Genomic DNA, 22705 nt, shown 5'->3' on the forward strand with positions numbered 1-22705 from the left:
TGTTTGTATCTAAATGCCTTCTTCCGTCTGCAAACATTCTGTCTGAAGCTTATAAAATTGTTTTGCGCTGAGAAAGATGGGAAATATTTTTTCCCAGAACTGATCCAGAAAGACAGAGGTCATTTTTGGAATTAAAGTCACAATCAATATAAAAATACTTTTCAACTTTGGTAGATACCCACATATTTAAAGAAAAATTAATTGCTTATCACTGTTCTTTGAGTTTTATGAAACAGTGAGAAAATAATTAGGGGGTCAAAGAGAACTAAATATTTGTAACATTGGTTTATTCCTCATGCTGACAAACATGACATAGTGCTTGGAACGACCTATTGAATGAAATCACCAGCAGAGTTGTGCAACTTTCTTAAAACAAAGATATTTCAAAGCTCAATGAAATTGTAAGCTAATTACAATCAGTATTCACATCATTATTTCACCTCAGAGATGAGAAACTAGAAAGAAAACAGCCAATCAAGATTTCTTTTAACATTAATGCGAACATCTCAGAGCTCCTCAATGAATCATAATCTACGGCAATCAATGATAGCACTAACATACATTAGACTTCGATAATCGAAAGGTTTAACCTTCAGAAAAGTATAAATTAACCATTATTTCCACATTAAATTGAAAAGTTCTGTACGAAACCTAGCTATATAAATTTGTGAGCAGGTTACAAAAAACTTAAAAAAAAATTAGAAAATCATGGAGACTGACAGCCAGAATCTCAGGCATAAAAGCAAGGATAAGTTTCGGAAGAAACTAGAAAATTCGGCAGCTACAGCTTCAAAAGGTGAGAATCTCTTCTAGTTTTTCACGAGCTTCAAATCACAAGAATGTTCCAAATCCGAGGTATCTCTTCATACTTTCCCAGTAATAACGGTCCCAGTTTTCTTTGGTGGAATCATATTCACTGAAAAGCGAGAAACAGTTGAAATATAAATTACACAGTTGGTGATGACAATTAGGTCTGTACCATTTACCATTTAATAAATTGCTGGACTCAGCCTTGAGTTTTCATCATAATTTCACACACAGCAAATTGGACGTATTGAAAATTGCCAAAACAAATTTGAAAGCAAAATATATGAGTTTACGATAAGCAACAGAATCAGTCCACCTACACTTCTTGCTTACAGAAAAAATTAAAAGAGAGTCAGTCAAATTAGAAAACTAACTGGGCACCAATGCTGGAATTAAACAGGTCTTTTAACATTGAAAAATTTTGCATAAATACTGATTTCAGACTGATGAGATGCTTTTTTCCATGCAATAGACTTCTAAACAAGGTGTGGATTAAAACAAGTACAGCGCATGATTTCTCCTCAGAGTTTTAAGTAAAAAGAGACCCATGCAATGGCGAGCTTCAAAACATTATCAAGTTATTGGTGTGAGCTTCTGCTTTTGACATAGATCGAACACAAATGATGCCTTTTGTTTTCTTGTCATCTGACTAGTGTTAATTAGAGTACCTGTATAGCGAGAGTATGGACAGATCGCTTCATGGAGGGCTTAGGGCCCAAAAGTGCAGCCACCCTTCTAACACTACATAAACGCACAAAATTTCACTGCCAGTCTGCAGGTTCCAATTCTAACCAAGATGGCCAAGAATGTACATAAATGAGCGTTCTTACGCAAAGTTGAGGTAAATTTATTGCAGATAAATCTGAGTGATCTACATAACACAAATGATGCCTTTTGTGTTCTTGTCATCTGACTAGTGTTAATCAAAACACGATTCATTACATACCATCTCCAAGTGCATTAGTTCTTTTATTCTGAAAATCAAGCTGACGAACATGCTCTGAAAGATTTTTTCATCCTAAAATAATTGCTTGTCTTAACTAAGTTTTGTTCTCTTTTCGAGAAAATTTTTAATTTTGGGAGGACCAGTTTTGAAAAGGAGCCATCCTGTTGAGATGCATGTTTTTTTACTTGAAACTTTGATATGTTGTTTGAACAGAGAGGTCTTCATCTGTTTCCTATTTGTTTATTAAGAATATGGGGGGTTGTTAAATACATACCTTTCAGGAATTCCAGTTTGTGAGACTTTGACCAGGGTATGATCTTTTTGCTGCTCTATATCTAAAGTGACAGTAGAAAAATGACCGTCTGGCCACCTTTTAGACCTCCACCTTTGAACAATTTTTTTGCCAGGCACCTTCACAGAATTTAAAAAAAAAAACAAAGCATGAGATTCAAATACAACTTCAGTTATGCACCTGAAAAGTTTATCTCTTTTCTTAAAAATACAAGCATTCTTTGGTGTTTCTTTATGTTCAATAACTCCTCACAGGATTTGTTAGTGTATTTTCTGAAGAAAATACACTATTGCATTCTCCCATTATGTTGGACCCTGAACTGAGATCTTGTGAAGAGCGCTGATCACAGGTCGTAGAACACTCAGAAAGGGTAAGAATCCTTGATCCTGTACATCCAATAAACTTGATTCTGTATTTTCTGTTTCCTGTTCATTAGAAATCGGGCTACGAAAATTTTTCTCGTGATATTGTGCACCAGGGTTTATCGTGCAATAGTCTTGATCCTGTGTTCCTGTTTAAACATGTGTTTATGTATGGTTGGTTGGTAGATACGTTTATTTGGTGCTTTTGACATCTGAGCCATTAACACCTTAGAGGAGGGATCAAAATGGTGTAGTACAGAATTTAAAACATTTAAAAAGTAGGGTCACAAAAGAGTAGTGCACAAAATTAAAAGATTGATCACTTCATTAATGAAGGGCTTGAAATTACACTAAAATTAAATTATTTTGAGTCATGATGGAGGTATGCAAAATCTTCAGGCAGATTACAATATAAAAAGAGAGACCAGTCTCTGTACCTGGTGGCGATAAGTTGTTAAGTATATTTGTATTTCAAAGGCATCGACTGGTCTTGGGGATTTTTCTAGGGGGAGAGGGGGTATCTATGTTCATTTTAACTGCAAACTTTTAGCCATCATTAATCTATTTTGATTTGGCTCTTTCAAATGGTTAGTGTGCAACAAAACGAAAACACTCCCTCAGGGAGTGGAATTAGCATACAATTTTTCTGCAACAGAAGTCAAATTGTTTTGAGGGTAACCCCTCTACCAAGTGTTTGTGTAGGACTTCTATTCAAATTATTTTTGTTTTTACTGCTCCAACATTTCTTTTGTTTTTGTTTACTTACTAGTTTAATGAATTCTCCATAAATATTTCCATTGAACATTTCAAATTTGCCACCCTCTCTGTTGTCGAGCACGGCAGGGCTGTGAGTGAATGCTGATACCATCTGAAACACAAATAGCTAGTTGTAAATTGAATCCTCATGGAATGGATCTTTTCAAAATTTTACTGAAAACATAGGGGACATGTTACGTAAAAATTTCCAATTTCAACTACAGTAAAATTACAATCTTTCATGATGGTAAATTTTAACTCCCTCCTTGTCAAAACCGAAATGAACTTATATCTAAGTGGGTGAAGAAATCATTCCATTGTTTATACACTGAAATATTTCTTTCAGTAAACTGAATTTTCCTGAATAAATTCACAAATGCTGTGCATAAGATGAGGAGGGATCTTCGGCAAAATTCCTTGATTTGTTGGGTACAATGTATTTCTTGGACTTACCTTTTAAATTCTATATCTCCAAAAAAGGAGTTTATAGTGAACTCCTTTCTTTGTTTTATGTTAATTATTTTCAATTCACTCATTGTTAGCGAAGTAAAAAGGCGCTAAAGCTTAATTCACAGGTGCTTTTTTTTTTTTTTTTTTTTTTTTTTGGTCAGAACAATGATGTAAAATGAATATCACAAATGAATATCTGGATGAAAAATGGGTTCTTTCATATTGGTGTACTCACTGTTAGTTTCTGTACTTTATTACGCATTGTTCGTTCTGTACTTCTGGATTTTGACGTAGTATTCATTTTGATTTTGAAAATTGAAAGTGAAACAATAAATTATTATTCCACTCTATTTTATTTTAATAATAATAACTATGAACAATTATAATCAAACTAACTCAAATCACCAATGTAATTGCTACTGCGTTTTTAAAGGAAGTCTCTTTGCAGATATGTATTTTGCTCATTTTAGTCAAGGTAACAAACACATTTAAAAACAAGCTTAAATTTACCTGTGGGGTTGTAAGAGCATTGTAAAATTCGTCACCAGTGCAGATGAAAGTTTGAGAGAAATTTAGAGTAGACGTTGCTACTTTGGAAGTGTCTATTTTTTTCGATTCAATCACATTGTTCATCAGAGTCTGAAAACGGAAGAAATATTTTGACTTAAACAAAGAACACCTAAATGTGAAAAACGCAACTTAAAGGTAGCACTGCGTATATTTCTATAAACCATTCATTTTAAAAAGATGTGTCAAAAAATAAACTAAAAAAGCTTCTGCAGTTAACGAATTATTATTTAAAAATACTAAATTTTCTTTATGAAAAATAAAAAGAAATCTGACAACAAGCAGACTCCTTGCTTTCCAAAAAGAAAAACTCCGTTCTATTCAGCTCAACTTGATCCAAATAATCTAGCTTTAGATTGATCAAATAAAAAAGATGAAAAAAGGGAAATCCAGCAGAGATATAAAGAAAAAAAAAATCTTAAGAAAAAAGTTGGATGAGAGACCCAACGGGCATTTGAAAGAAAATGAGTAATTTTACCTTTGCATTGTTTATAGATGTAACAGATTTTCCTTTATTACAAGATTCTTCCTTTTTAGGTAGAATCATTCCTTGCGAAAATTCTGATAAAAAAAAAGAGAGGATAAAAAAATTAGTTGAGTTGGAGGGAAATATTCAATTAAAAATCAGTATCAATTTAAATGACAACTTATTTTATGAGAGAGGCAAAAGTTACATGATTTACTTACGATACTGCAACAAGGTTAACTTTGCCAATAATTTTGATTATCAATTTTTCGTTTTCCTTATTTTGTCGTATGAGATGAGATGCTAAGGATTGCTCTCTGGTATCATACTTCGCATCATATTCATGATGGGGTTTCAATGCCATCTTGGATTTGGCAGGTTGCTAAACTGGACTCACCGATGAATGTGATTTACGGATGAGGTCAAATGGTCGGAGAGCTAGGCAACATTTAGTGACAAAATCGGCACACAGGTTTATACCACTTAAAACTGCACTGACAAGGGAAGCAGTTGTCTGCCACATATTGGCACAAGCTACAACACAGACAAGCATTTTTCATGTCAGTGCATGTAATGCTTTTGATATGAGTGGTTAAACCTTCGGTCACGAGTTTGTCACTAAATGTCGTTGGGCTCTCCGACTACAAAAAGATTCAAACCGGTAAAGGTTTCTCGCTGTGACCCCAACTTAATATTCTGATACATTTGACTGAGCTGAACACTCTTCCTCTCAATTTTGCACTGAAACACATTAGAGTTCATTTGATGTCTCTAATGCCAATTTTTGAAATGTTTTGGCCTTTACTTCTCCTTAGATTGATGTGAACCCAGCACTATTTTACCATTCTGTTTTAACTCTGGTAAACATTCATTCAATAAAGAATCCTTACCTTCTTTCAGGGAGCTAATATATGCTGCTAATTGTTCGCGAATCTTGCTACGACCCTCTTGGTACATAAAGTCTTTGACTACTTCTCCCTCTTTGGATGGTTCTTTCAGAGATGTATTTACCTTTAAGAAATCAAAAAATATTAGACAGTTGTAACAATGAAGGAAGATTAACCACTAGAATGCGAGACAGAGGATGGATTTAATTATTAAAAATCATAGGTAAAACTAAATACGGTTGCAAATAGCAAGGCAAAAATTAAATGAATAGAAGGAAAGGCAGCCATCACTCACCTTGCGGAACAAGCAAAACAGGACAACCTTGTTTTGCGAGGTAATGGCTAACCTTCTTTGAAATCACAGAGATAACAATCGTAAAAATGAATAGAGCTGTTACACAATCCAGGAATTGTCTCAAAGGTGGATGTTTCTAGGGTAAATTTAAGCAAAAAACTATTGTACAATTTTGTCTGAATTTTCTTTCTTTCTGGGAAGGAAACTGAGTAACAACTCTTTTATACTAAAAACAGAGTGAAACATTTAGTCTCATGAGGACAGCAATGAGAAGGCAGGCTTAAAAAATGTGAAGGGAAAGTAGTCTAAAGTGCACAGTAAAAGAGGAGGCAGCCTTAAAAAAAGTGAGGGCTACCTTGAAAATGTGACAGCGAAAAACTTTTTGCACCCCTGACACTAAGTTTGGAATATGCCGCCTGCAGCCCCTGAACTTACTTGAAAATATGAGTTATCAAAAAATTTGAAAGTGATGTTAATTCATGTCAAACTGGAAAGCTATCTACAGAAAACAGTCAAACGTTGTAAGTGATGATATCGCCAACAAACAGCAGTTCTTTAATGTTTTAGTGCATGTCTTTGCAACAAATCTAGAGCAGGTTATTTTATTGTATCACAAGATTTTTCATTACTAGGCCTCAACTGTTAACAACAGCACAACAAGATATCTTGTGAGCATTGCTGAAAGGGTTCAACAATACAAAAAAAGGACTGGGTATTTCTTCATTATAACACCACATTGAACGGATGTTATCAAAATCAGACCGTTGCACTAAATGACAGGAATTAACTTAGGTTCAATTAACTTATGTTAAGTGAATAGTGCGTTCACCTCAATGTCGGTTGATCAATTTGGACTGGAGATAAACGAATCAGAAACTGGATTGAAAGGAAATAATATTATCGAATTAGAGATACTTAATTTGCACAAAAAGAGCGGGTTATTTAACAATCATACCATACCTCAATTTCCTCCACTGAATTTTCTTCACTCAAATTTGGAATGGCGACCTTGCCTTCAATTTCTTTTTCAACGCCACTGATATGAGCCTTCCAGTTCAAAGTGATATCCCATTCGTAGAAGAAGATGAGTTTACCTAAATACAAAAAACGAGAAAGAAACTAATAATTTAAAAAAAAAAAAATAAACACCTGTCTTGAGGACATTACCATCAAAGCAAGATGCTACTTCTTACTGAAAAAATAAATTGTGCTTATGCTTAAGGTGAATCTACAATGGTAAGAAATTTTTCCGCACAGGGAGCCCCACCGCTGTGTTTTGATTTTTTGGTCCACGCTATTAGAGTCAGTACAACTCCACGTGGGTCCTTGCCTTTTTATGAAAGTTAAAGGAATTTCTGTTACAATCGAAGAGTCATGAGATCTATCCATAATATTCTGCTTCCTGTTGACACTAAAAATATTTGAAAAGTAATATCTGAAGCTCTAAAACTTGATCACAGGAAAAAGTAGGGTTAAGCATGATGACCATGATGCAACCAATTGCGAGTGATCGCTCTCAGCAGTTGCAGATACCTCTCTCCCACCGTGAGCCATCTCTCTCGCTCTTACAGATATCCCATAAGAGAAACTGGGATCAAGTTGAAAGCTTTTATTGTTAAACTTTCTAAGCTTGCATGTGTTTCTAAGCATTCTTAGAATTTAATATATCTATTGTAATATTTAAATAATCACTGATTTCGGAGCCGCATTTTAGCGGCGCAAAGTGGTGGATTTTTTCGGAACTACAACTGAAAATTAGAGCAATAGTCAAATTAGGAACACCTGAAAACTCTGTCTGCAAAACTGAGGATTTACCAATCTCTATGTTGATTGAGAGCCTGATTATCACTGTCATTTGACAGCTTCCTTGATATTTTTTCTTCATGTGAAGTATATTCTACATAAATTTGAGGCAACACCTTGAGTTTATTACTTTTTCTTCAAGAAAAAAAAAAAAAGAAAAAAGAATAGGTTCTTCAAATCTCTACATGCGAGATGAAAGTTTCTTCAACCAAATTTCACCTTCAATTACTCCATGCATAATTACCTTATGCACTTCTTTGAGCTTCTTTGATATGATAAATTAAGGATGAGAAAAGCATTGAGAAATAGAGGTACCTTTTCTGTTGTTTGCAACCGCTTCGCCGTCGCATTTCTCCACTTCTGTAATTTCAACTTGCAATGATTTGCCATCAATTTTGAAGTTGGTAAATAAATTTTTTATCTTATCTTTAGACCACTGACAAGCATTTTTTTCAGTCCTGGAACCATAAGTAAGATTAATTAACTAATGACTAGATGATCGATTACTTTTTGCAGAATAAATTCAGATTGATTGTTTTCAAACTTCTTTTTCCAGAATTGTTACGCTGGGAATGACCTCAACCCACTATGAGTAATTTTACTCATCTCATCTTGTTGCTGATCATCAAAACTAGACGATTTCTGCCTCTCTAGTCTTTTTAATCTTACCTGTTCTTAATTTGTCTGCGAAATTGGTCCTTATTTGCTCGATTTTTCTTATGTCTTCTTTGCCTAATAATTTTTTTGACTTTGAACATTTTTGTCTCTGATTTCATCTAATCTCATTTTATCTAATAACTGCCCACATATTCTTAGTGCCATGTTATCAAGGCATGTGAATTGAATTACCTGACTTTAAGTTTAAATTGTCATGTTTGTAAAGCGTATGAACCTGTACTTTCATGAATAAAAAAACTAATCAAATTCTAAACTGTATTGTATCTTATATTAATCGTAAAATTTTTCCATTTCAGCCTTTCATCCTAATATATGATGGTGTAGCAACCGGTAATCTACCGTATTTCCAACTGTACTACTCTTCTACCTAGTAGTATATTGATAACCAAAGTGCAAAACTACATATCTTCATTGCGGTGTTCCAAAATTTTTACTGCAACTTTAATTTATCGAAGAGAAACAAGCCAATTTAGTAGCTTGAAATCCATGCTTTATAAAGAGAAACATTCTGCTAACAGGGAAGACAAATCAAGGAATTATTCAAGAAATTATGTTTACCAGTTTTCCAAAGGAGAAATAAAGTATAACAGGAAGTCTTTTTTTTTTTTTTTAAAAAATTCAAAATAGCTTATTGGCTAATCGCGTTCCGTCCCTTTCCATCTTCACTTTATACCTTCCCTGTCTTCCTCCCTTCTCCCAATTGATATTCTGGTATGCCCTTATTTTAAACATCAAATTCCTTTTGAATGTACCCAGTCCCAATTCTTCAAGTTCATGACACTTAAATTTAAGTCTGCATCGTAGCAAATATAGATTCATGGTTTCGCATATTGGCCATCAATATCTCCCAGAGAGAAAAATGTCACTTGAGTGAGCTCTACCTCTTTTTCATGAATAAATTAGATTTTTACAGATTATTTAACAGCCGTTGAACACCATCTCATCTCTATTTTAACAACGACTTAGTGTGTTTAACCGCTTCTATTTTTCATTTAAAGAATTCTTGAAAAGATGGACAGACTATTCATTGGATAGGTAAGTATGACCCCGTTTTTGCAGATTAATAAATTTTCTTTCGGATCAATTTCAAAGGAATTTAGTCCATTTCAACGAGAGGATGAACGTCATAATTTTAAGAGTCAAGCGGCTCTTGAAGCACAATGAACGAGTAGAGTTCTAGTAGATAGTTACCAGTGCCAGTTGTTCACATTTGTTGCATCTGGACGTTCTTCTACAATCCACCTTGGGTCACCTTCACCCCATTTTGCCATTTTTACAGCTTTGGGAAGAGGAGCTGCAATTTAAGAAAAAGATAAAAGATTATTTGAGACAAAACATTGGCTTCAGATGCTCTAAATTTTGGGTCTGTACCCTTCGAAATCATGCTTAAGTAGAAGGACTCTCCACTTCCTGAAACATCTCTTCTAGAAGGACTAAATAAGTAAAGGATGAAAGTATTCAAACACAAATTTCACTCCTCAATCTAATGCACTGAATGTGCTGGTTTGGCAATTTCCAAGTCCAGATTTTTTACGGCTTCATTTAGGATTTTCAAATCAGAAGAGATTATTGAGATGAACTCAGCTGAGTTGTTCTTACGAGTATTCTCCATTGGTTGTTTGTAGAAAATTAAAAGTGAAATCAGAATTATGACGATATTTGTTTAGTAACTCAGACATTTGCTTACTTTTAAATTACATTCACAATTCAGTTCATTTTGGGAATAATACCATTTGCATATAATTTGTCGAAGTAGATCATGCTTACATTAGAAATCTTCACCTTAGGTACCTACTTGAAATAATTAATTGCTCGTTATAGGTGTGGCATACTAAAATGAAGGGCTACAAGTTCTCATAGAATTCTTTACGTCCTATCTTACGAGAATTTGCCTCTCTATTCATAGGCTGGCAGAAACGCGCACTTATCCTATTTTAAATCTCTACAAATTGTAACAGTCTACTTATCTGTAGGCATTGATCAGAGAGTCCTAATGTAAATGGGAGAGCTGGCGCCATGTTCTGCTCGACGAGTTCCGAGCCCGGTGTGCGCCGAGTTCGGGTCACTTTTTCGATACATGTTCGATCCAAAATGGCGGTGCAGAATACGTGGTGATCCCTATCTTCTTTGTTTACATTGGATGGCCGGGTACCCGTGTATCGCAAACAATCGATTATGTATCGAAAAAGTGACCCGGCGTCACACAGGAGTCTCGGAATTCGGGACCTGGAAAATGCTTAAAAGTGGCGCCAGCTCATCCACTTACATTACGACTCTAGGGCATTGATAATGCCTAGTGGTCTTCCTTCTTTCCACTATGACAAAAGATGACCTGACAGTACACAAGTGCACAAGGACCCAATTTGTTAGGTTCAACGCCAAGAATGCACTACTGCGTTAAAGTTTTGGAGAGAGCTTAAGGAGCAGATTCTTTTGGTGAAAATAATGGATGCCCTAGATGAGGATACAGAAACAAGGCATGTTCTTAGTTACGAGAGCCCCAGGCACAGCCCAATTCTTGACGAGAAACTACTTACGATGACTGGTGTTCCCCACGGAGAAAGTAATTTCACTGAGTGCATTAAGTGCCTTGTGCGAAGATTTTCATGAGATCCATTTGGGCAGCAGATGCAAGTTTCTGGCCATGTCGTACCGCCACTCGCTGTGGGGCATGATTATTATTGGTTCTGGCCTAGAGCCGCCTTTGTACAGATGATAGAAATTCATGTGGTAGAGGAAACCCAAGGAGCTAGTTCATTGCATGATCCGCTTTACTTGACGACAATACGAGAATGTTTGTTTTGGTAACCTAAAATTCAGAGCAAAGTGGAAAAGATGAACACCTAACACTTACCTAGAACACAGACACACTTTCGATTACGGTCTTCCTGAGAGGCCTGATGAGTCTTTATTTGTTGATAACTGGTTACAGTGACAAAATTTGAATTGGCGACTGTTGGTGGCAATCAGTTACCGGTAAAATTGACTTCAAGTCGTCGAAAGCAGGAGGAAATAATGGCAAACGAGACTGAGAATGTAAAATTGTAACTCACATTGAATGATTGAAAAAAAATATGCAGCGATAAATTGATAAAACATACGCTAGGTGGCGTTGTGATAACATGAAATTTCCTAGCTTGCCAACTTCACCAAACCACCTCATCAGCGCAATACACGGATTGCGAACACAGGACTTCGAAATTCAATTTAATTCGAGATAAGTTAAAAGTTCTACAAGTTAGTATTACATTTAAATGCAAATGGAAGAGTCCGTGTGATTCATAGTTTCATACAGTCACCTTCCTAAACTTGTGGAGGTTCGATGTATTCATGGTGGAATCGAAGATATGTTGGTAATGAAATTGCCGATTTCAGGTGTGCGGCCGCATGGCACATTTGCCCTGAAAAACCGCAATCCAGAGTATTCCAGAAAATTCTTCGCTAGATGTGCCCTGTGCTGCTTTTGAAGACATGGAAAGGGAAAAGGAACGAATAAATTTATTTTCGTAGGCAAAGTATGCATTTCTTCAAGTAAAAATTGCATTCCAAACGACCGCATTGGTATCATGGCATCGAAAAATCCATGTTCAACATTTCCCCTCTCCCTCTCCTGGTCTACTTATTTTCTCTGTCGAGAAATATTTTAAAATATAATTTCCCATGACTTAAAATGACGAAAAGCCATGGCACCGGCCCATTTTTTGACGGCTTGTAATGTAACTAAGAAAAATCAATGATTGTTGTGCTCTTTTGCCGGCCGTGTAAGTGCTGGCGAAGTAGGACGGTGAAGCGCCTTCATTTTATGAGATGCCACACAGGCAACCGGAAGGCAGGATTAGTCGCATCACAGCAAGGCGTTTTTATCTTGGCTCTCATCGTTCATCGATGTTGTATCCTTCATGGAGGCTCTGAAGAAAACAGAGGAGATACGAGATGCATACAATTATAATTAGAGGCTGTTTACAGAGGAAATTCTGACCCGAGTCGAAAACAAGAGCCCAAGGTTTTGATAAGAGCGTCTTAAAGTCGGTATGTCGGTAGTTTCAAGATGATTACATTTCGAGAAAATCGCGTTCAGTGTAATTTAAAGGAGCATTCCTAAACGAGAGGTATGGAGGACAAGGCTCATAAGTGCAATTTTTGAAAAAATTGAGATCAATAATGATTATATTGAATTTAATGATTTCAAGTAAACCTTGTCTTACCAAATGTATATTCTGTGAAGGATTCGCTCCCAAATCCCAATTTTCAAATATCAAAGAGTCAGTTTGAACTTACTATCCGCCATGAGGATCCATGTAATTTCGATAATTCAAACACGTATCTCCGAAATTGCGAAAACTGCAATTATGCGCTTTGTCCTCCAAGCCCCTCAAATAATGTTACGCTTTTTTCCGGAATTTTTGACACTACACCCCCCCCCCTTTAACGCTTCTGTGACGTGAGCGGCCTAAAAACAAAACCGAAAAAAAAGAAGACAAAAATTAAAAAATTCAATAGTGTATTTTCTTTGGAAAATACACAAATCATGAGAGGGGTGAGCTTGTAAATGATTCAGCTGTACACGGTACAAATCGTGTTCTGATGGTCAAATTCAAGAGCAGGCTTGACGGGGGGGGGGGGGGGGGGTTATCGCAACTTCGCATCGAACTAAAGTGTAAGCATTCATTGAAAATGAAAAAGAAAAAAAAATTAAAAATATCCCAAACGCCGCTATCAAAATTTGGATAAAAAATGACACAACTGAAACTATTTTTACCGATTCAATCGCACATTTTAAGCAAGGTTGAAATCGATTATAGCCCTTTTTCGGAGTCTCGGGGGGGGGGGGGGGGGGTTAGCCCCGGAGTCTGGGCTAATTTGATGCTAGCTGGGGTACCCCGGCACCGCCGGAGGTTTTGCTCCCTACAAATTACGTAGGTATCACATCTCTGAAATTCGTACCTTGCTGCCCGGGCCAATGATTTGCCTTCAATTAGCCGGCTATGCAAAATGACTGCCATGACGCACGAATAGTGGTATCAGAATTTAGCATTAAGATTACGCAGTAGGTTGAAGGCGCTCTTCTGGGCAATTTTACGAAAACTGTTCAATTCCAGTCATGATCGTTTTATTTGTAAAATGTGTGATGAAGAGTCTCACATTTCACCTGATGTGAAGGAAAGTGAGTGTTTTTAACGAATTATAACCATTATAATTGGATTGCATTTTGCAAAAAGGAACCACTAGCATTGCAATGTTACTAAGATTGTGCAACTTCTTTTGTCTTGGAGGAAAAATCCTGATTATTTGTATAATTTCTCAAAATTACTCGCTAGAAAACAATGAATTTAATACGAAAAAACTTGTCATCCCAAATATTCGAAATAGTTTTCGCTTGTCATCTGCAGTTTGAAGCAATTCGAATAGACAACGCAACACAATGAATAGCAAGGGTGCCTTAAGAAGCGAGATACAATTGTATGATGACGTATGCTGCAAAATTGAAGGCGCGATAACGCGAAGCGTGAGCTCTCAATGCTCTGCTGTAGGGGTGTCGCTCAGTTTCGGGAGAAAAAATAAACAGAGGCCCGAATACGTCTTTCCTGTCTTCGGCTGTGTTGATACCCGTTCTTTCTTCTTTTTTTCAGGTTCTTGTCTGATTCTTTTTCAGGATGGATTTGTAGACCCACGTCTTAAGCTCGTGTAAACCGCAGCACTGGCTCGTTTCTCATGGAGACAGTGGTGCTTGGATGCGTCTAGTGGCTTTAATCGTTTATGTTTTCTTTACTTTCAGAAGTTTATCGGTTACTTCAATGCGTTCAATTTTGCAATTTTTACTCTGTACGATTAATAAACTTTGAACCTGAAAATAGCGTAAATTTGTGCTGCTTTGTCAAAATTTTCAGAACCCCTCTCCATACGTAGGGGATGCCCTACCAGGAAATATCACATTCCGCTCCTTTAACCAGCCAAGGGTCTACGCCCTCTGATGCGAGCCAGTCCAACCCTGTCTATCAATAGGAATAGGTTTATACTTTGTCTGTTGGCTCTATCGAATAATATGGAGTGACATGCATGTGTTTTTTGATAGACTGTGAATTTTGGCAAAACCCGGAGTGTTCTTTATCTATGCAGAAAAACTGAAAGCGGACATTGAATGGACGATGTCATCCATATAGGTCCATAACATTGTTTTAGATTCGATGCGTATGGAACTAGATGAAACAGACATTTAACATACATGTTATCTATCTTTCTATTTAAAAAAAAATTGATTTCTTGTACCAGTGAGGTTTGGATATCTATCAGAGGCTGATTTACGAAATTGCGTTTCGAGTGTATAGCGATACGTCTGAGGGTTTGCCAAATTCGATTTCCGCCGATCCTATTTTTCAGGGAGGGATCCTTCAGGCTTGGTTATACAAAATTTTAGTGAATATGTTTGTGAGGGTTGTTTGGAAACACAATTACCTAAATAAAGAATAACTTAAAGAGGTACAGCCACCTGATTTTTGTCAACGCCTTTCCTAGGATTTTATGTGAGAACTTAGGCCGGCGCCCTTTGAATACTTCGTCATCGATTCGTTTTTTATGAACTTAGAACTTAGACTGCTGCACTGGAAAAAAAACACATCGGATCTAGAGTCCAGACTCTTAAAAACATCGACAAGAAAAAGTACTCTTGATTCAATCAGAATCTAGCTTAAATCAAGGACCAAGCCTCTTAATTTAAGCGGATTTTATTTTGATTCAAGCAAAAATCCGATTGAATCAAGAGTATTTTTTCTTGTCAATGTTTTCAAGAGTCTGGACTCTAGATCCAATGTGTTTTTTTCCAGTGTGGTGCTCCGATGCGATGATCCTAAAGCAATCAGTAACTTGGGACATACTCTCTACAAGCTTTAGGTCCTGCCGCACCAGGATCCGAATTAACCGTAAGGAATTTACATTATTTTCTGATTGGACTTTTTTCTAACACTTCAGCGAAAAAAACACCAATATGTTGAGATGCGCACTCGAATTTTTCCTGAAGCGACCATGAATGAAATGAATTTGCTGTTTTCGTCGTTCTTAGATCAGAGAATAAAAGGAGGAGCGCCTATCTCACATTTTAGGACAGCAACGTTGTTATGTATTTAATCGATCAAAGCGTTTTTCGGGAAATTGACAATGCCACCATAAAAATCAGTAATAGTTAACCTCATCGATACAGTAGGCAACCAGTAGGCAACGCAGGAATTAAGTTACAGTGTATGAGAAAAAAAGCGCCCCCAGTTAGTGTCGAATTCGACAAATAATGTACAAATTTCAATTCAACTCCCGGATGCAACTATTCGGGCTCCCTGGATGTCCGTGTTGCATACGCACGAAAGTGAAGGCGTTTTGACTGTCCAGGCACTCACCACTTCACCCCGCGGCTCGCGGCGCGCGCGGCGCTAACGGTGGACTTAACTGCGAGATTCAAAGATGGCAGAGCGCTTTCAATTCTTCGTTTCTGCTACAAAAACGTCTCTTACGCGCGGATGGTTGCATACTGGTGTAGGGTGTATTTTTTGTGCTTCAGTTTTAATATGTGATATCGCGATGTCCTGAGCATGATTTGTATAGTAATCATTCATGTCTGAGGGATTTCCTCAAGTATAGAGATGTAGCACCGGAGGCACTCGGTGATTTTTGGTCCTCGCAATAAAGCCTGCCGCACAATGAAACGAGCCTTTCACAAAGTTGCACATGCAATTTTCGACTAAAACTGCAAATGTTCTTCACATTATAAATTTTATGGGGTGATTGTTGAAGAAAATTCTATAAAAACAGTGAAACTTCTGTTAAAATCTTTGCTTTCCTTATTAACATCAATATGAGCTTTTCATATTTCCACATTTTGTATGACTTCTCTCATTAACTCGCTTCACTGGCAATGAGTGCCGCTGGTGCGGCGGCTAGTGTCTGATGTAAAAACGCCCTCTTTCCCGTGCTTATGCAATACGGACATACATGGAGCCCGAATAGTTGCATGCGGGGTTCCAGGCTCTATAATGAAATTCGTTTAGTATCCGTCTCATATGCGACACTAACTGAAACTTCGATTTTTTTTAGCAATTTCTTCACATTATAACTTACACGGGGTGGTACTTGAAGTAAATTTTACGGGAAACAATGAAAGCACTTCTAAAATCTCCATACGTTCCGCATTTGCATCTATTTGAACTTCTATGTTTCCACATTTTGTATGACCCCTCTCATTGACTCGCTCCGCAGAGCGCATCTGGCGAGGCAGTCTTTAGTGTCTGAAGTCAAAACGCCTTCACTTTCGTGCGTATGCAACACGGACATCCTTGGAGCCCGAATAGTTGTATCTAAGCGTCATACTAAAACTCGTAGAGTATCCGTCGCATACGACACAAATTGAAGCTTCGATTGTTTCTCTCACGCCTTAACTTAATTCCAGTGTTGCCTATTGTGCCGATAGACAAAATCATCACTGATTTTTATCGCGACTTAGTCCATTTTCCAAAAAATCCTTGAATTTTTAAATATATTACAACGTTGCCGGCCCTCGAAATTGCAAACATTTAGGTACTTGAACCTGATATGTAGAGATCCTTTAACCTGCTTCAATGAGTCGTTATTTGTTAGAGTTTTGTGTCCCCTCCCCTTTTGGTTGAACTAATTTTGATGTTCATGTGCGAAATTTTCAAAAAAAGATCGGAATTTCTCGATAAATTGCTCGTACCCTGTGAAGAGCTTGCTACCTCGCAGGATGAAGCTCTTAATTTTGTCTGTTTTCGTTGATACAAACACTCACAGGCCGAATTTTTTATTGGTTCAAATTCTTTTGTGTAAAACTCGGCCCTAATTATACAATCGGAAGATTTTTCTCTTCAAGCTATTCCGTCCCCCTCAAGAAAATGAGCAAACCTAGTAAAATTTCAAGTGATTTGGGATCACACAATTTCTTTCCGAGCGACCGCGTTAAATTCGTTTGATTTTAGGGTCTTAAGCAAGTTAATTTGGATGCAAAGTTACTTGAATGACCTGATTCTAATACAAATTAATACCAGATAATGATGTGTTCTCAGCGTGAAGCAAAAATGCTAATTTTTTTTAAAAAAAATTCCATTTCAAGTATTAGACGATTTTCTTTCTATTAAATTTGTCAATAAAGTTTCCTGTACAACGCTCATTAATTATAAAAGAATACTTCATAATTCTCACTTTGTTGAGCGGTTCATTTTCCCATGATTATGAGATGGTTGACGTTAAAACCATATTCACTTAACAGCGCGTGGCTGGTCAGCTTTCGTGATACGACTTAATTAACACCTGTGTGTTGCGGCGTATCGGTCGCAATTGAAGGCGTTTTTAAAAAATTGCCTGTACCACTTGTTAGGACGTTAGGATCGCAGATTAACATAAACAGACTTTTTTCATCCGGACTCACACGTTGCCATACTAAGGCAAATCGCCGTATGTACATTCGAATATGGCCAAATTTCTCCTGTAAAATATTCATTCTTGAGGAAAATTATGGATTTTCCGAGAAACATTCAGATACACTTTACATTAAACGGAAGGTGCAGTGATCGCGATGGGTTGCGATTTGATCGGAGGAAGAATCGCGATTTTATAGACGTCGATTTTTTGCAATATTATCGGATAAAAATTTTGATAAATTTCGATTTCAGTTCATAAATTGGCAATAAAATCGCGATTCATCAGAATATTATCGAACAAAAATCGTGATAAAGTGAAATTAAATTTCGATTTTTTCGAACGCGATGTTATAGAGGGAGATAAAATTGCGACAAGATCGAGGATAATCGCTCATCAGATGTTGATGATCTTAACGATTTTATTGCCAAAAAATCGTAAAAAAATCGCAACTTAAATTCAAAATATCGCAATTTTTCGTTCACTGGAGAAAAAGTCGCTTGAATCTAGAGTCCAGACTCTTATAACATTGACAAGAAAAAGTACTCTTGATTCAATCCGACTTTTCCTTGAATCGAAGAGCCGAGCCTCTTGATTTAGGCGGATTTCTTTTTGATCCAAGCAGAAAGTCCGATTGAATCAAGAGTATTTTTCCTTGTCAATGTTTTTAAGAGTGTAGACTCTAGATCCAAGCAACTTTTCTTTTCAAAATGGTACTTTGTTACATTATGAGAGGAGATTTTGCAACAGCCGGAGGTGCATACGGCGTTCTTCCTTTCGGCAGCACTGGAGATTGAAAGGAGAAGCAACGTAAATTCCTGTCTGATCTGTTCGTGGGCTAGACTACCTGGCTATGTTCTAGGAATGTTCATGAGCGGCTTCCCGGGCCGCGCGGGTTTTTACCCGGCTCTTTTATGTGGCCTGCACCAGCTTTCTCCATTTCCACCAACTGTCGCATGCCTAAATCTCATACCTGCGGAGGATTGAAAGGATCGAACGCACCTGAAAAGAAAAACACTGCGGTGCACAGGAGCTCGTTACGGAGTTACGGACGCTGCGCTGGCTGCCAGGCTGCCTTTGTATTGAAAGTGCGCATTACACACGGATCCCGGAGACGCATAATTCAGACACCGTGCAGTCTGCTTTGCTACCTTGTGGTGTGGTTCCGTTGAGTCTCGTCAGGATTTTGCCACAAATTTATAAAAATAATATCGCCTGAATATTTAAGATGGACCAGTACTGCCGGGCTACGGAAAAACACCGTATGAACCATCAGGCGTTACCATGTTTCCATAAACTAAATACCAATTTACTGGCAAAATTTTGAATACTTTTCTTCAAAATTTGAGTCTAATTTTGTACGCAATTTCATCTAAAATATATGAAAATTTAAATGAATAATTCATAAATTTCGTCAAAAATACATATTTTATCAAGGGAAATTTGGCAACTCTCGAATGTTCATACGGCGTTCTTCCTCATCAGCACGCCAGTTACTGCCGGGCTGAGGAAAAACGGCGTATGAACCTTTGTCAGTTGCCAAATTTCCTTTGATTGAATATGAATCTTCAGGAAGATTCGTGAATATTTTCCGTTCAATGTTTTAAAGAATTGTCTTATTCGTAATTAAATCTTAATTTTTTGAAAATTTCATGAGAAAATATAATTCTCCTCAAAAATAAACATTACATTGGATAATATTTGGCAACTTCATACGGCGCGTTTTTCCTTAGCAAGGCAGAGAAGACAAGGTACGAATTTAATTATTCGGTATCGGACCCTTTCATCCAAACTTGTTTGCCCAAAAGCCAAGACGTTTAAAGAATTTAGCCCTTAATTTAGCCTTCCACTTTAAAATAATATAATGTTTTCTGATTAAAACAGGCTCGGACTGGCTATAAGGCCAATCTGCCATTGGCAGATACGCCCCTTTTGCGCGCCGAAAACGCGCCCCTCTCACAGATAGCAAAATAAGAAGAAGAAAAAAATTACGACCGAGAATATGTGAGAAAAATTTCTTAAATGAACGGAAGAAGAGAGAGTTAGGAGTAAAGAAAGGTGCTTTAACGCATGATAGTGGTGAACAGAGGAGAGGTCCAAGAACTACTTTCTGAAGTGTAAACAATTTTCTGTGAAATTTTCACCTTCTTCTTGACATACAGGCGCTTTATCATCCCCTCCTTCATTCGCTATGTGTAACTCCCTTAGAAGCGATGATCGGTTCGATTTTTAGACATACGCATCCTTTATAGACCTCTTAAGAGACCTTTAAACATATTTCCTCCTTTTCAAATGACTATTGATTTGGACATACCATAGCATAGCTCGGGCAAACTTAACCTTAATTCATCTCGAAATTAAAAAATAAGAGACATCTAAAATGTAAACGCGATGCAACTATTCGCGCAAGATGGATGTCCACATTGCATATGAAAAATGTAAGACGCGATGCCGTGAGTCGTGAACTCGCAATGCTCTGCTCTAGTTTGAAGCAACATTACAAATAAGACAAACGCAAACAAACACAATATGGAAATAAAGCGAGGGAAAGGATGCGCGTTAACGACGGCGCAGAGATACAACTATTCGTACTTGATGGACGTCCGTGCTGCATCTGAAAAATTGAAGGCGCGATGACGCGAACCGTGAGCTCTCAATGCTTTGCTTTATGCTGTCACTGAAGCGTCGCTCCGATTCGGGAGAAAAGTTAAAAAAAGGCCTGTGGACATCTCTCCTACCTTCGCCTGTAGTGCTTGAAGCACCATTACGAATAAGGCAAACGGAAACAAACACAATATGGAAAAGAGGGAGGGAAAGGATGCGTGTTTACGACGGCGCAGAGATACAACTATTCGTACTTGATGGACGTCCGTGCTGCATCTGAAAAATTGAAGGCGCGATGACGCGAAGCGTGAGCTCTCAATGCTGTGCTTCACGTTCAATTTTGCAATTTTTACTCCGTGACAACTAACCAATCAATAAACTAACTTAACTAACTGATCAATAAACTTTGAACCTGAAAATAGCGTAAACTTGTGCTAATTTGCCAAAATTTTCTGAACCCCTCTCCATGTAGGGAATGCCCTACCAGGAAATATCACATTACGCCCCTTTAACCAGCCGAGACAAGAGTCTACGCCCTCAGATGCGAGCCAGTCCGACCCTGGGTTAAAATAATTTTCTTATTGTTTGCAGATTCTTCCAACATTTTCAGGGAATTTGTGGCAAACCATAGAGAAAATGCTCTGAAGAGGAGGATAAATAGATTAAGCGCTATTCATTCAAGCTAAAAGTTGGTGATATATGGACGCATTTCTATCAAACGGAACTATGTGCATTAAGACATGAGCCTTGAGACCCATATGAATACACGATAACAGGGCTCGCGTCATGGTGAACATAGTTTCGTTTGATAGAAATACGTCCATAATATGATGTCACATTGTTCCCTTTCGTTTGACGCTATGCTCAAATTAGCCTTGAACGTTGGAGAACCATTGAGTCTGTATACCATAACATTTGAGTCGGCACAAAAAATACAGTGGTTGGTATTCCTTGCGGACATCAAAACAGTGGAAGGGGCACCAAACAGAGCGAGCGAAAATAACGAAACTGTTTACAAACACGGCCGAGCGCGTACAAACTCCATATGAACTTGAAATCCTGGCTTTATTCTAACCGTTCATTTACGAAAGAGTCCAAGCATAGAAAACTCGGGGGCCTTGGAAGCTGCATTAAGAGACATGACTCAAGGCTGATGATTTTCCGGCACTTACGCCCTTTCGCAAATAAACGGTCCAATTTCAGTTGCCGCTCGAGCATTGCATTGTTCATACGATGGCCCAGTAATGACCGTGAAATTCGTGAGCCTCGTTGCTCCAGTGCCGCACGGTGGATCGAGTCAATGGAAGAAGTCGGACATGAAAATTTTGACAAAAATTGTAAAATTTTACGTTTATCTCATCACAATTTTAATTTTGAGGGGTGCTTTTAATAGACAATTTTAAGAGAAAACCAATGAAACTATTTCTAAAACATCAAAATTGCATATTAATGAAGATATATGCTTTTAAAGTTTCTAAATCATGTCCGACCTCTCCCATTGACTCGATCCACTGTGTGCCGAGGCGTGAATGATCGACTATCGATATTTCCCCATTTGAAGCTATGGTATAGAATCGATTATTAAAATGTTCGTTGCGAATTTCCTGTTCATCGATCCTTCTTCGTAGGATTAAATGGTAGATCAATCGATATATCGCAAATCACGCCACGCCACTGCGTTGCTCGCTCGTTCCACCATATTGTTTCTTGTTACCAACGAGTGTTCAAACCTCAAAGCGTCTCATTAAACATCGTCATCATTCTACTAAGCTAAGGAAAAACGCCGTATGAGCCTTCAGACATTGCCATATTTCCTTCAATGAAAACGCAATTTATAGAAATATTTGGAATGTTTTTCTTCAAAATTTTCGGACAATTTTGTTCGCAATTCGATATAACACATCCGACAACCCTATATGGAAACATTTGCATAACTTACCAAGAAAATAAACATTTTATACGTGGAAAGTTGGCAACTTTTGAATGGATATACGGCGTTCTTTCTTAGCACGGCATAGTAATGAGAAGGGCCCCCGGATCACCGGCTGCTTACTTGCTCATTTCACCGCGGAGAGGTTATGAGGTATTTGAGTCAAACCTTTTCGCTGGCCTATGATGACCGCAGATAACGATACCGCATATTAACATTCTCAATCCGTCTACCAATAGAATCATGAAAACGAATCGACGGTGAAAGTCTGCAATCACATAACTCGTTTGCGGTGTCTGAAAATCTCCGCCTCTACGTCATTTTTTTAAAGGAGAGCAAATTGACATTATTTCTTGAAGTTTTTGCAGAATTTTCCTCGCATTGAGAAGAAAAATCATGACAGTTTTAAAGAATTGCCGTTGAGTAGTTTTCTATTTAAAAAATAAAG

The 22705-nt window shown here is 37.5% G+C and overlaps 1 protein-coding gene across 2 annotated transcripts; it reads right to left on the bottom strand.

Annotated features, from left to right (window-relative positions):
- Nucleotides 1–270: 270 nt before the first annotated feature.
- LOC109031849 (activator of 90 kDa heat shock protein ATPase homolog 1) lies at nucleotides 271–11397 on the bottom strand. 2 transcript variants are annotated; one of them, XM_019043638.2, is made up of 10 exons: nucleotides 11164–11397; nucleotides 9501–9603; nucleotides 7947–8089; nucleotides 6789–6922; nucleotides 5537–5657; nucleotides 4659–4741; nucleotides 4124–4252; nucleotides 3174–3275; nucleotides 2028–2164; nucleotides 271–916 (listed from the first exon to the last, which is right to left on the bottom strand). In XM_019043638.2, the coding sequence occupies exons 2-10, from the start codon at nucleotides 9578–9580 to the stop codon at nucleotides 832–834; spliced, it is 1014 nt and encodes a 337-aa protein (XP_018899183.1). In that variant the 5' UTR covers nucleotides 9581–9603; nucleotides 11164–11397; the 3' UTR covers nucleotides 271–831. The 2 variants fall into 2 exon arrangements, with proteins under 2 accessions (XP_018899183.1, XP_018899184.1); XM_019043639.2 differs by lacking the exon at nucleotides 11164–11397 and adding an exon at nucleotides 10847–11061.
- Between the last annotated feature and the right edge of the window lie 11308 nt (nucleotides 11398–22705).

Source organism: Bemisia tabaci, chromosome 2 (assembly GCF_918797505.1).
Source record: "Bemisia tabaci chromosome 2, PGI_BMITA_v3".
Taxonomy (NCBI): domain Eukaryota; kingdom Metazoa; phylum Arthropoda; class Insecta; order Hemiptera; family Aleyrodidae; genus Bemisia; species Bemisia tabaci.

What these genes read in the sequence shown, in the direction of transcription:
- LOC109031849 (XM_019043638.2), bottom strand. Translation starts at nt 9,580, where the DNA reads ATGGCAAAATGGGGTGAAGGTGACCCAAGGTGGATTGTAGAAGAACGT. An exon ending in GGTTGCAAACAACAGAAAAG is followed by an intron (nt 6,923 to 7,946) that starts GTACCTCTATTT and finishes TTTTGTATTTAG; the next exon opens with GTAAACTCATCTTCTTCTAC. An exon ending in TATTAGCTCCCTGAAAGAAG is followed by an intron (nt 4,742 to 5,536) that starts GTAAGGATTCTT and finishes TTTTTTTATCAG; the next exon opens with AATTTTCGCAAGGAATGATT.